Here is a 14,602-nt window from a genome sequence, read left to right as displayed (position 1 = left end):
GATTTATTTAACAAAAATAAAGCCGAAATGGAGAAGCCATGTGTGAAAAACTAAGTACACCCTTACTGCTTCCATAGGAATTAAGATGCTAAGTAGCAGACAGGTGCTGCTAATCAAATGCCATTGATTAATTGATCATCAGCAAGTGTGACCACCTCTATAAAAGCCAAAGTTTTAGCAATTTGCTGGTCTGGAGCATTTAGGTGTGTGTTAACACAATGTCCATCTTGTATTATTATCATTATTTCTAATTTATGTATTATCATTCTTAAAGCTATTAGAGTTTTTTGGATTCTGTTATTTACATTTGTCATATTTTTACATTCATTCACTCCCGCTATCATTATCTTTAGCATTATCGCTGAATTATTAATAACTGAAGAGGCATAAAATATGTGCCATGAATGGTATTTTTGTATTACTATTAACATTATACCTAGACTTATTATTATTCAATTATTTAAGCAGTGAATTAATACTTCTTTTATTGTGGGGACAATGGAGGATCTATATGTCCATTGCATGAGTGATTATGTTTGATTTTTGGCATTCTTTCATGTGGTTTTCTTTATACTTTCATATGTATTTGTCTTATTTTTTTCATTAATTATATATAATTGGAGATGATTCTTTACTAATATTTTATCTGTCAGGATTACAGCCCCTGACTCTTGTTTTTATGTATTTTTTTCTTTTTATTCATTCACATTACCAGGCAAAATAGAGTTACTTATTTTTATTTGAAGTTTATTCCCAATGTTATATTGTTCCATATTGCATCTCTGTCTACCTGGTTATCTTTTAGATTACCTCTCTCTACCCTGTGATGCTCGGCACACACTCTCCCCTCCTAGTTAGTCAGTTCAGTGATTGATTATTCAACAGGTGGGAGTTACTGGGTGTGTGCCGAGTTGCTATTGGTTTAACGCAGGGTTTGATGGGTATTTTAAGCCGTTTTTCCTTCTACTGTTCATGTTCTCTTTGACAAAGCACGGTGTACGTGCGAAACGCGTCAGAGTGGGTTTTGGGGGCTGTGGGGTGTCATTATAGCTTCACTAGAGTGTACTTACCCTTGTCTGTGATTTTTATCTGCGTGGGAGTTGCACCGCTTTCTCTAACATGAACACAATGTCAAGGAGGAAAGACATCAGCAATGATCTTAAGGAAGCAATTGTTGCTGCCCATCAATCTGGGAAGGGTTATAAGGCCATTTCCAAATAATTTAAAGTCCATCACTCTACAGTGAGAAAGATTATTCAAAAGTGGAAAACATTCAAGGCAGTTGCCAATCTTCCCAGGAGTGGACGTCCCAGCAAATTCACCCCAAGGTCAGACCGTGCAATGCTCAGAGAAATTGCAAAATACCCAAGAGTTACATCTTAGACTCTACAGGCCTCAGTTAGCATGTTAAATGTTAACGTTCATGACAGTACAATTAGCAAAAGACTGAACAAGTATGGTTTGTTTGGAAGGGTTGCCAGGAGAAAGCCTCTTCTCTCTAAAAAGAACATGGCAGCACGGCTTAGGTTTGCAAAGTTGCATCTGAACACACCACAAGACTTCTGGAACAATCTCCTTTGGACAGACGAGACGAAAGTGGAGATCTTTGGCCATAATGCACAGTGCCACTTGTGGCGAACACCAAACACAGCATATCAGCACAAACACCTCATACCAACTGTCAAGCACGGTGGTGGAGGGGTGATGATTTAGGCTTGTTTTTGCAGCCACAGGACCTGGGAACCTTGCAGTCATTGAGTCGACCATGAACTCCTCTGTACTGTATACCAAAGTATTCTAGAGTCAAATGTGAGGCCATCTGTCCGACAGCTAAAGCTTGGCCGAAATTGGGTCATGGAACAGGACAATGATCCCAAGCACACCAGCAAATCTACATCAGAAGGGCTGGGGGAAAAAAGAATCAAGGTGTTGCAATGGCCCAGTCAAAGTCCAGACCTCAACCCGATTGAAATGCTGTGGCTGGACCTTAAGAGAGTTGTGCATAAACAAATGCACACAAACCTCAATGAACTGAAGCAACGTTGTAAAGAAGAGTGGGCTAAAATTCCCCCACAACGATGTGAGAGACTGATAAAGTCATACAGAAAACGATTACTCCAAGTTATTGCTGCTAAAGGTGGTTCTACAAGCTATTGAATCATAAGGTGTACTTAGTTTTTCACACATTGTTTCTCCATTATGGCTTTATTTTTGTTAAATCATGACACGGTGTAATATGTCATGTGTTGTTGTTTATCTGAGGTTGTATTTACCTAATTTTAAGACCTGCTAAGGAACAGATGATTGTTATTATGTCCTGATATGTAAAACCATGGAATTCAAAGAGGGTGTACGTTCTTTTTCACATGACTGTGTATATATATATATATATATATATATATATATATATATATATATATATACATATATATATATATATATACATATATATATACACGGCGGGTTCCGTTCTGGGGTCCCGCCGTAAAGCGAAAATTGCCGGAACGTGACGGGGGGGGGGGGGGGGTGTTGACAGTGTGTATATATGTGTATATATAGGAGGAAGACGCGCTGCTCTCAGAGATGGACGTGACGGGGTGTGTGACAGTGTGTATATATGTGTATATATAGGAGGAAGACGCGCTGCTCTCAGAGATGGACGTGACGGGGGGTGTGTGACAGTGTATATATGTGTATATATAGGAGGAAGATGCGCTGCTCTCGGAGATGGACGTGACGGGGGTGTGTGACAGTGTGTATATATGTGTATATATAGGAGGAAGACGCGCTGCTCTCGGAGATGGACGTGACGGGGGTGTGTGACAGTGTGTATATATGTGTATATATAGGAGGAAGATGCGCTGCTCTCGGAGATGGACGTGACGGGGGGTGTGTGACAGTGTATATATATGTGTATATATAGGAGGAAGACGCGCTGCTCTCGGAGATGGACGTGACGGGGTGTGTGTGACAGTGTATATATGTGTATATATAGGAGGAAGATGCGCTGCTCTCGGAGATGGACGTGACGGGGGGTGTGTGACAGTGTATATATGTGTATATATAGGAGGAAGACGCGCTGCTCTCGGAGATGGACGTGACGGGGGGTGTGTGACAGTGTATATATGTGTATATATAGGAGGAAGATGCGCTGCTCTCGGAGATGGACGTGACCGGACAGGCGTTTGAGGACATGCAGGAGCAGAATATTCGCCTGATGCAGCAGCTGAGAGAGAAAGACGACGCCAACTTCAAACTAATGTCCGAGAGAATCAAATCCAACCAGATCCATAAACTGCTCAAGGAGGAGAAGGAGGAGCTGGCGGATCAGCTGCTCACACTGCGCACACAGGTATATATACCCCTATATACAGCTACTACCCCCTATGTATACATATATATACATCATATCCAACTGGGGCCCGCTGCGCACACAGATATATACCCCTGAAAACAGCTTCTACCTCCTATATATACACATCATATCTAACCGAGGCCCGCTGCTCACCCTGCGTACACAGGTATATACCCCCTCTATACAGCTTCTACCCCCTATATATACATCATATCCAACCGGGGCCCGCTGCTCACACTGCGCACACACAGATATATACCCCTGTATACAGCTACTACCCCCTATGTATACATCATATCCTATTATAAGGGATGATGTCTATGAAGGGAATGATGAAAATGTAGAGACCTTGTGGATAGAAATTAGCAGTGGAGGTAAAAGTATAAAGAAAATGTTTGTGGGAATATGCTATAAACCCCCAAATATCTGTGAGATTGAGGAAGCTAAAATACTTTTGCAAATGGAGAAGGCATCAAAACTGGGTCATGTTTGCATAATGGGGGATTTTAATTACCCAGACATAGACTGGGGCAATGACATTAGCGTTACAACAAAAGGGAACAGGTTTTTGGGAGTGCTTATTGAGGAACCGACCAGGAGAGGGCAGTCCTGGATTTGGTCATATAAAACAATGTAGAAATAATATCAAATATTCAAGTCCTGGAACATTTGGGTAACAGTGATCATAATATGGTCTGTTTTGAAATAAATTATCAAAAACATAACTTGGGTTAAAGTTAAACTTTAGAAAGGCAGATTTTAATAAACTGAGATCTAATCTAGTAGTAATACAATGGGATGATGTTTTTGCAGGGAAAAATGTAGAAGATAAATGGGCAGTCTTTAAAACATTGTTAGAAAAGCACACTTATCAGTGTATACCCTTGGGTAATAAGTATAAAAGAAATAAGTCAAAACCAATGTGGCTAAATAAACATGTAGGGGAGGAAATGGACAAGAAGAGGAAGGTGTTTAGATTCTTTAAGTCAGAAGGGACAGAGACATCGTATCAGAATTATAAGGAATGTAACAAAAATTGCAAAAGGACAATTAAATGAGCAAAAATGGATAATGAAAAAAGGATTGCAATAGAAAGTAAGGTCAACCCTAAAAAATTCTTTTAAGTACCTTAATAACAAAAAAAGGAGAAAAGAAAATATATGACCCTTTCAGTGTGAGATGGGTAGGCAGATTATTGGAGATAAGGAAAAAGCAGAGGTATTAAACACATTATTTGCCTCTGTGTTTACCAGGGAAGAATCAATTGCAATAGTAGTGCCGCAGGAGGAAGCCACAACCTCCATATTAATGACCAATTGGTTAACTGAGGAAGAAGTTCATAAGCGGCTTGATAAAATTAAAGTTAATAAGGCACCTGGCCCCGATGGCATACATCCAAGAGTTCTCAAGGAGTTAAGCTCAGTAATAGCCAAACCATTAAATTTAATATTCAAGGATACCCTTTCCACAGGCTCAGTACCACAAGATTGGCGTAAAGCAGATGTGGTGCCTATATTTAAAAAGGGAGCTAGATCATAACCGGGGAATTACAGACCTGCAAGCCTGACTTCAATAGTAGGAAACTACTTGAAGGTTTAATACGGGATAATATTCAGGAATTCCTAATGGAAAACAAAATTATTAGTAATAGTCAGCATGGATTTATGAAGGATAGATCTTGCCAAACTAACCTTATTTGTTTCTTTGTGGAGGTAAGTAGGAATTTAGCAAAAAAGGCTTTTGATATGGTTCCACACAAGAGGTTAGTGTACAAAATAAAGAAAATTGGACGCAGTAAAAATATATGCACCTGGATTGAAAACTGGTTGAAGGACAGACAACAGAGGGTTGTCATAAATGGAACTTTTTCAGGTTGGGTTAAATTCGTGAGTGGAGTACCTCAGGGATCGGTACTGGGACCCCTGCTTTTTTAATTAATGACCTTGAGGTTGGCATCGAGAGCAAAATCTCCATCTTTACTGATGATATTAAATTGTGTAAGGTAATAGAATCAGAGCAGGATGTAATTTCTCTTCAGAAGGACTTGGAGAGACTGGAAACTTGGGCAGGTAAATGGCAGATGAGGTTTAATACAGATAAATGTAAGGTGATGCATTTGGGAAGCAAGAATAAAAAGGCGACTTACAAATTAAATGGGGATAAATTGGGGGAATCCTTGATGGAGAAGGAGTTAGGAGTTCTTATAGACAGCAGGCTTAGCAATAGTGCCCAAAGTCAGGCAGTAGCTGCAAAGGCAAACAAGATCTTATCTTGCATTAAACGGGCAATGGATGGAAGGGAAGTAAACATAATTATGCCCCTTTACAAAGCATTAGTCAGACCACACCTTGAATATGGAGTACAATTTTGGGCGCCACTCCTTAGAAAATACATTCTGGAGCTAGAGAGAGTGCAGAGAAGAGCCACCAAATTAATAAAGGGGATGGACAATCTGATTTATGAGGAGAGGCTAGCTAAATTAGATTTATTTACATTAGAAAAGAGGCGTCTAAGAGGGGATATGATAACTATATACAAATATATTCGGGGACAGTACAGGGAACTTTCAAATGAACTATTCATCCCACGGGCAGTACAAAGGACTCAGGGCCATCCCTTAAGGTTGGAGGAAAGGAAATTTCACCAGCAACAAAGGAAAGGATTCTTTACAGTAAGGGCAGTTACAGTGTGGGATTCATTACCCATGGAGACTGTGATGGCAGATGCAATACATTTGTTAAAAAAAAGGTTGGACATCTGTCACGGGAGACAAGTACTTTTAAACCGAAACCACCGGGATCACCAGCACCAGATAGGACAGGGTTGTAGAATAAAATGACGTTATTCTGGCACGCCAGCAGACAAACAAAGATGCACAAAACAAGATACAATGGCCACTGGGGCCTCGGGAGTAGACTCTAGTCTCGCTAGGTGCTTCAAGAAGTCTTGCGCTGTCCGCTGCTCGGCCAGGATATCAGAGAGCAGATCACACAGCAGCCCGCTGACACGTATCTCCAGCTGGTCACAGTCAAGATCCAAACTCTTTCCCAGAATGTGTCTCAGATAGTCTCCTGCTCTGATCAGCAGCACCCCTTATATAGTACTCTGTGGCTATCCTTTACATGGGACAGGGGCTGCTGGCCAACCAGAACACGGATTAAGTTGGTGCCACAAAAGCCAGATATAGGGTGTGCTAAGGCACTCAAGACCTCCCACTAGGTAGGAGGCTCAGAGTCTGGGCAGTACAATGCTCTTACTCCCAGATCTGATCAGCAGACATTCACCTCTCCCCAGGAGTCCTGGCACCCAGCTGTCCCAGCACTGGTTTTAATCCTACCATTCTATGGAAAGCTTCAACTAAGTGGATTGCGGAGTCTTTCCCCATAGAAATTACAGTAACAGTGGAATATCTCATTTACTTTCTTGCAGGGCTGACACCCAAAGCACATTACATTGATTTACACACAGACCACAATTCACACTATAAGACAATGCCGGATTTCTAAACTGGGGGAAGGATTGTCACAGGGAATAACGAATATACAGGCTTTGAAATACGTTCTTACAGACCTGGAAATACATGTACACATTCCCTGTTCTCCCCCAGATACTAAAGTACATTTGGCTGAAATAAGCCTGACATAGGTGGCCAGCTACCCCTACCGTCACAACATCTTCTTAGAAAGGAAAGATACAGGGATATACCAAATAAGTAAATAGACAGACAGATATGACACTGGGGTTTTTTGTTTGCCTTCCTCTGGATCAATAAGTAAGTACGGATATAGGATACAGTATCTGTTGTCTAAATGAAACATAGGTTGAACTTGATGGACGTACGTCTTTTTTCAAGCTCATCTACTATGTAACTATGTGTAACTCTATATGTAACTCTATGTAATATCCAACCAGGGCCCGCTGCTCACACTGTGCACAGAGGTATATACCTACTGTATACAGATACTCTCCTCCCTTATACAGCTCTTTCATCTGTTTCCTTCTAATTCTCCCTCCCTCACTCTCTGTCCCCCCTCACTCTCTGTCCCCCCTCTCTCTCTCTGTGTCCCTCTCTCTCTGTCCCACTCTCTCTCTCTGTCCCCCCTCTCTCTCTGTCCCCCCCCTCTCTCTGTCCCCCCTCTCTCTGTCCCCTTGTTTCTCTCCCCCTGCCTCGTCCCTCTCTCCCTGTCTCTGTCCCCGTCTCTGTCCCGTCTCTCTCCCCCGTCTCTCTCCCCCGTCTCCCCCTCCTCCGTCTCTCCCTCCCCGTCTCTCCCTCCCCTGTCTCTCCCTCCCCCGTCTCTCCCTCTCCCCCGTCTTTCTCTCTCCCCCGTCTTTCTCTCTCCCCCGTCTTTCTCGCTTCCCCGTCTTTCTCGCTTCCCCGTCTTTCTCTCTTCCCTGTCTTTCTCTCTCCCCCGTCTTTCTCTCTCCCCCGTCTTTCTCTCTCCCCCGTCTTTCTCTCTCCCCCGTCTTTCTCTCTCCCCCGTCTTTCTCTCTCCCCCGTCTTTCTCTCTCCCCCGTCTCTCTCTCTCCCCCGTCTCTCTCTCTCCCCGTCTCTCTATTTCCCCCGTCTCTCTCTTTACCCCGTCTCTCTCTTTCCTCGTCTCTCTCTCTTTCCCCGTCTCTCTCTCTTTCCCCCTCGTCCCTCTCTCTCCCCCGTCTCTGTCTCTTTCCCCCTGTTTCTCTCTCCCCCGTCTCTCTCTCTCCCCCCTCCTTCTGTCTCTCCCCCCTCCTTCTGTCTCTCTCACTCCTCCCGTCTCTCTCACTCCTCCCGTCTCTCTCACTCCTCCCGTCTCTCTCACTCCTCCCGTATCTCTCACTCCTCCCTTCTCTCTCACTCCTCCCGTCTCTCTCACTCCTCCCGTCTCTCTCACTCCTCCCGTCTCTCTCACTCCTCCCGTCTCTCTCTCCCCCGTCTGTCTCTCTCCCCCCGTCTGTCTCTCTCCCCCCGTCTGTCTCTCTCCCCCCGTCTGTCTCTCTCCCCCGTCTGTCTCTCTCCCCGTCTGTCTCTCTCCCCCCGTCTGTCTCTCTCTCCCCCCGTCTGTCTCTCTCTCCCTCCGTCTGTCTCTCTCTCCCTCCGTCTGTCTCTCTCTCCCTCCGTCTGTCTCTCTCTCCCTCCGTCTGTCTCTCTCCCCCGTCTGTCTCTCTCTCCCCCCGTCTGTCTCTCTCTCCCCCCGTCTGTCTCTCTCTCCCCGTCTGTCTCTCTCCCCTCGTCTGTCTCTCCCCCCCGTCTGTCTCTCTCTCCCCCGTCTGTCTCTCTCTCCCCCCGTCTGTCTCTCTCTCCCCCCGTCTGTCTCTCTCTCCCCCCGTCTGTCTCTCTCTCCCCCGTCTGTCTCTCTCTCCCCCCGTCTGTCTCTCTCTCCCCCGTCTGTCTCTCTCTCCCCCCGTCTGTCTCTCTCTCCCCCCGTCTGTCTCTCTCTCCCCCCGTCTGTCTCTCTCTCCCCCCGTCTGTCTCTCTCTCCCCCGTCTGTCTCTCTCTCCCCCCGTCTGTCTCTCTCTCTCCCCGTCTGTCTCTCTCTCCCCTCGCGTCTGTCTCTCTCTCCCCCCGCCTGTCTCTCTCTCCCCCCGTCTGTCTCTCCCCTCGTCTGTCTCTCTCTCTCTCTCCCCTCGTCTGTCTCTTTCTCTCTCTCTCCCCTCGTCTGTCACTCTCTCTCTCTCCCCTCGTCTGTCTCTCTCTCTCTCCCCCGTCTGTCTCTCTCTCTCCCCCCGTCTGTCTCTCTCCCCGTCTGTCTCTCTCTCTCCCCCCGTCTGTCTCTCTCTCTTTCCCCCCGTCTGTCTCTCTCTCTCTCCCCCCGTCTGTCTCTCTCTCTCCCCCGTCTGTCTCTCTCTCTTCCCCCGTCTGTCTCTCTCTCTCCCCCGTCTGTCTCTCTCTCCCCCCGTCTGTCTCTCTCTCCCCCCGTCTGTCTCTCTCTCCCCCCGTCTGTCTCTCTCTCTCTCTCCCCCGTCTGTCTCTCTCTCTCTCTCCCCCCGTCTGTCTCTCTCTCTCTCTCCCCCCGTCTGTCTCTCTCTCTCTCTCCCCCCGTCTGTCTCTCTCCCCCGTCTGTCTCTCTCTCTCCCCCCGTCTGTCTCTCTCTCTTTCCCCCCGTCTGTCTCTCTCTCTCTCCCCCCGTCTGTCTCTCTCTCTCCCCCGTCTGTCTCTCTCTCTTCCCCCGTCTGTCTCTCTCTCTCCCCCGTCTGTCTCTCTCTCCCCCCGTCTGTCTCTCTCTCCCCCCGTCTGTCTCTCTCTCCCCCCGTCTGTCTCTCTCTCTCTCTCCCCCCGTCTGTCTCTCTCTCTCTCTCCCCCCGTCTGTCTCTCTCTCTCTCTCCCCCGTCTGTCTCTCTCTCTCTCTCCCCCCGTCTGTCTCTCTCCCCGTCTCTCTCTCTCTCTCCCCCTGTCTCTCTCTCTCTCCCCCCGTCTCTCTCTCTATCTCCTCCCCCTCTCTCTCCCCACGTCTCTCTCCCCCCGTCTCTCTCCCTCCTCCCCCCGGTGTCTCTCTCTCCTCCCGTCTCTCTCTCCCCCCCTCGACTCTCTCTCCCACACCCTCTCCCTCTTCCACCCCCTCTCTCTCCCTCTCCCTGTCTCTCCCTCTCCCTGTCTCTCGCTGTCCCCCGTTTCTCCCTCCCACTTCTCTCCCCCTCTCGCTGTCCCCCGTCTCTCCCCCTCCCCCTTCTGCCCCCTCGCTCCCCCCTCGCTCCCTCCTCCCCTCCCCCCCCCTGTATCAGGTGGACGCCCAGCTGCAGGTTCTGCGTAAGTTGGAGGAGAAGGAACATTTACTGCAGAGCAGCATCAGCACCGGCGAGAAGGAGCTCGGCCTGCGGACCCAGGTGCTGGACCTCAGCAAGCGCAAGGTAACACCCCGCCCCCCGCGCACTCTGACCCCGCCCCCGCGGACCCAGGTGCTGGACCTCAGCAAGCGCAAGGTAACGCCCCGCCCCCGGCGCGTGCTCTGACCCCGCCCCCGCGCACACAGGTGCTGGACCTCAGCAAGCGCAAGGTAACGCCCCGCCCCCGCGCACGCTCTGACCCCGCCCCCCGCGCGCTCTGACCCCGCCCCCCGCGCACACAGGTGCTGGACCTCAGCAAGCGCAAGGTAACACCCCGCCCCCCGCGCACTCTGACCCCGCCCCCGCGGACCCAGGTGCTGGACCTCAGCAAGCGCAAGGTAACGCCCCGCCCCCGGCGCGTGCTCTGACCCCGCCCCCGCGCACACAGGTGCTGGACCTCAGCAAGCGCAAGGTAACGCCCCGCCCCCCGCGCACGCTCTGACCCCGCCCCCCGCGCGCTCTGACCCCGCCCCCACGGACCCAGGTGCTGGACCTCAGCAAGCGCAAGGTAACACCCCGCCCCCGCGCGCTCTGACCCCACTCCCCGCGCACACAGGTGCTGGACCTCAGCAAGCGCAAGGTAACGCCCCGCCCCCCGCGCGCTCTGACCCCGCCCCCCGCGCGCTCTGACCCCGCCCCCCGCGCACACAGGTGCTGGACCTCAGCAAGCGCAAGGTAACGCCCCGCCCCCTGCGCGCTCTGACCCCGCCCCGCGCGCACACAGGTGCTGGACCTCAGCAAGCGCAAGGTAACACCCCGCCCCCCGCGCGCTCTGACCCCGCCCCGCGCGCACACAGGTGCTGGACCTCAGCAAGCGCAAGGTAAAACCCCGCCCCCCGCGCGCGCTCTGACCCCGCCCCCTGCGCGCGCGCTGACCCTGCCCCCCGCGCACACAGGTGCTGGACCTCAGCAAGCGCAAGGTAACACCACGCCCCCCGCGCGCTCTGACCCCGCCCCCCGCGCACACAGGTGCTGGACCTCAGCAAGCGCAAGGTAACACCCCGCCCCCCGCGCGCGCTCTGACCCCGCCCCCCCCGTGCGCGCTGACCCCGCCCCCCCCGTGCGCGCTGACCCCGCCCCCCGCGCGCGCGCTGACCCTGCCCCCCGCGCGCGCTGACCCCGCCCCCCGCGCACACAGGTGCTGGACCTCAGCAAGCGCAAGGTAACACCCCGCCCCCCGAGCGCGCTCTGACCCCCGCCCCCGCGCACACAGGTGCTGGACCTCAGCAAGCGCAAGGTAACGCCCCGCCCCCCGCGCGCGCGCTGACCCCGCCCCCCGCGCACACAGGTGCTGGACCTCAGCAAGCGCAAGGTAACACCCCGCCCCCCGAGCGCGCTCTGACCCCGCCCCCCGCGCACACAGGGGCTGGACCTCAGCAAGCGCAAGGTAACGCCTCCCGCGCGCGCTCTGACCCCGCGCGCGCTCTGACCCCGCCTCCCGCGCGCGCTCTGACCCCGCCTACCGCGCGCGCTCTGACCCCGCGCGCGCTCTGACCCCGCCTCCGCGCAAGCGCAAGGTAACGCCCCGCTCGCGTGCTCTGACCCCGCCCCCCGCGCGCTCTGACCCTGCCCCCCGCGCGCGCGCTGACCCCGCCCCCCGCGCACACAGGTGCTGGACCTCAGCAAGCGCAAGGTAACACCCCGCCCCCCGCACACAGGTGCTGGACCTCAGCAAGCGCAAGGTAACACCCCGCCCCCCGCGCGCTCTGACCCCGCCCCCCACGCACACAGGTGCTGGACCTCAGCAAGCGCAAGGTAACACCCCGCCCCCCGCGCGCGCTCTGCCCCCCCTCCCCCGCGCGCGCTCTGCCCCCCCTCCCCCGCGCGCTGACCCCGCCCCCCCCGCGCGCGCTGACCCCGCCCCCCCGCGCGCGCTGACCCCGCCCCCCGCGCGCGCTGACCCCGCCCCCCGCGCGCGCTGACCCCGCCCCCCCGCGCGCGCTGACCCCGCCCCCCCGCGCGCGCTGACCCCGCCCCCCCGCGCGCGCTGACCCCGCCCCCCCGCGCGCGCTGACCCCGCCCCCCCGCGCGCGCTGACCCCGCCCCCCCGCGCGCGCTGACCCCGCCCCCCCGCGCGCGCTGACCCCGCCCCCCCGCGCGCGCTGACCCCGCCCCCCCGCGCGCGCTGACCCCGCCCCCCCGCGCGCTGACCCCGCCCCCCCCGCGCGCTGACCCCGCCCCCCCCGCGCGCTGACCCCGCCCCCCCCGCGCGCTGACCCCGCCCCCCCCGCGCGCTGACCCCGCCCCCCCCCGCGCGCTGACCCCGCCCCCCGCGCGCGCTGACCTCGCCCCCCGCGCACACAGGTGCTGGACCTCAGCAAGCGCAAGGTAACACCCCGCCCCCCGAGCGCGATCTGACCCCGCCCCCGCGCGGTAATGCCCCGCCCCCCGGCGCGCGCGCTGACCCCGCCCCCCGGCGCGCGCGCTGACCCCGCCCCCCGGCGCGCGCGCTGACCCCGCCCCCCGCGCACACAGGTGCTGGACCTCAGCAAGCGCAAGGTAACACCCCGCCCCCCGAGCGCGCTCTGACCCCGCCCCCCGCGCACACAGGGGCTGGACCTCAGCAAGCTCTGACCCCCTCCCCCCCCGCGCGCTCTGACCCCGCCTCCCGCGCGCGCTCTGACCCCGCCTCCCGCGCGCGCTCTGACCCCGCCTCCCGCGCGCGCGCTCTGACCCCGCCTCCCGCGCACGCGCGCTCTGACGCCGCCTACCGCGCGCGCGCTCTGACCCCGCCTCCCGCGCACGCGCGCTCTGACGCCGCCTACCGCGCGCGCGCGCGCTCTGACACCGCGCGCGCTCTGACCCCGCCTCCGCGCAAGCGCAAGGTAACGCCCCGCTCGCGTGCTCTGACCCCGCCCCCCGCGCGCTCTGACCCTGCCCCCCGCGCACACAGGTGCTGGACCTCAGCAAGCGCAAGGTAACGCCCCGCCCCCTGCGCGCTCTGACCCCGCCCCGCGCGCACACAGGTGCTGGACCTCAGCAAGCGCAAGGTAACACCCCGCCCCCCGCGCGCTCTGACCCCGCCCCGCGCGCACACAGGTGCTGGACCTCAGCAAGCGCAAGGTAAAACCCTGCCCCCCGCGCGCGCGCTGACCCCGCCCCCCGCGCACACAGGTGCTGGACCTCAGCAAGCGCAAGGTAACACCCCGCCCGCTCTGACCCCGCCCCCCACGCACACAGGTGCTGGACCTCAGCAAGCGCAAGGTAACACCCCGCCCCCCGCGCGCGCTCTGCCCCCCCTCCCCCGCGCGCGCTCTGCCCCCCCTCCCCCGCGCGCGCTCTGCCCCCCCTCCCCCGCGCGCGCTCTGCCCCCCCTCCCCCGCGCGCGCTCTGCCCCCCCTCCCCCGCGCGCGCTCTGCCCCCCCTCCCCCGCGCGCGCTCTGCCCCCCCTCCCCCGCGCGCGCTCTGCCCCCCTCCCCCGCTCTGCCCCCCCTCCCCCGCGCGCGCTGACCACGCCCCCCCCGCGCGCGCTGACCCCGCCCCCCGCGCGCGCTGACCCCGCCCCCCGCGCGCGCTGACCCCGCCCCCCGCGCGCGCTGACCCCGCCCCCCGCGCGCGCTGACCCCGCCCCCCGCGCACACAGGTGCTGGACCTCAGCAAGCGCAAGGTAACACCCCGCCCCCCGAGCGCGCTCTGACCCCGCCCCCGCGCACACAGGTGCTGGACCTCAGCAAGCGCAAGGTAATGCCCCGCCCCCCGCGCGCGCGCTGACCCCGCCCCCCGCGCACACAGGTGCTGGACCTCAGCAAGCGCAAGGTAACACCCCGCCCCCCGAGCGCGCTCTGACCCCGCCCCCCGCGCACACAGGGGCTGGACCTCAGCAAGCTCTGACCCCCTCCCCCCCCGCGCGCTCTGACCCCCTCCCCCCTGCGCGCTCTGACCCCCTCCCCCCTGCGCGCTCTGACCCCCTCCCCCCTGCGCGCTCTGACCCCCTCCCCCCTGCGCGCTCTGACCCCCTCCCCCCCCGCGCGCTCTGACCCCCTCCCCCCCGCGCGCTCTAACCCCCTCCCCCCCCCACGCGCTCTGACCCCCTCCCCCCCCGCGCGCTCTGACCCCCTCCCCCCCCGCGCGCTCTGACCCCCTCCCCCCCCGCGCGCTCTGACCCCCTCCCCCCCCGCGCGCTCTGTCCCCCTCCACCCCCGCGCGCTCTGTCCCCCTCCCCCCCCCGCGCGCTCTGTCCCCCCTCCCCCCCCCCGCGCGCTCTGTCCCCCTCCCCCCCCGCGCGCTCTGTCCCCCTCCCCCCCCGCGCGCTCTGTCCCCCTCCCCCCCCGCGCGCTCTGTCCCCCTCCCCCCCCGCGCGCTCTGACCCCCTCCCCCCCCGCGCGCTCTGACCCCCTCCCCCCCCGCGCGCTCTGACCCCCTCCCCCCCGCGCGCTCTGACCCCCTCCCCCCCGCGCGCTCTGACCCCCTCCCCCCCGCGCGCTCTGACCCCCTCCCCCCCCGCGCGCT

General features: G+C 56.8%; 1 protein-coding gene across 1 annotated transcript in view; it reads left to right on the top strand.

The window, feature by feature from the left end:
• Positions 1-10,294, top strand: part of RNF20 (ring finger protein 20) — a 32,618-nt gene extending 22,324 nt beyond the window's left edge. The window contains exons 11-12 of the mRNA XM_075582456.1: positions 3,140-3,352; positions 10,052-10,294. Coding sequence (XP_075438571.1) covers positions 3,140-3,352; positions 10,052-10,279 — 441 coding nt within the window. The 3' untranslated portion in view covers positions 10,280-10,294. The remainder of the gene's footprint in view (positions 1-3,139; positions 3,353-10,051) is intronic.
• The last annotated feature ends 4,308 nt before the right edge of the window (positions 10,295-14,602 follow it).

The sequence above is a fragment of the Ascaphus truei genome, unplaced genomic scaffold, assembly GCF_040206685.1.
Source record: "Ascaphus truei isolate aAscTru1 unplaced genomic scaffold, aAscTru1.hap1 HAP1_SCAFFOLD_2369, whole genome shotgun sequence".
Lineage (NCBI taxonomy): Eukaryota > Metazoa > Chordata > Amphibia > Anura > Ascaphidae > Ascaphus > Ascaphus truei.
Note: the sequence above shows the minus strand (reverse complement) of the source record. Positions and strands in the feature narration are given on the sequence as shown.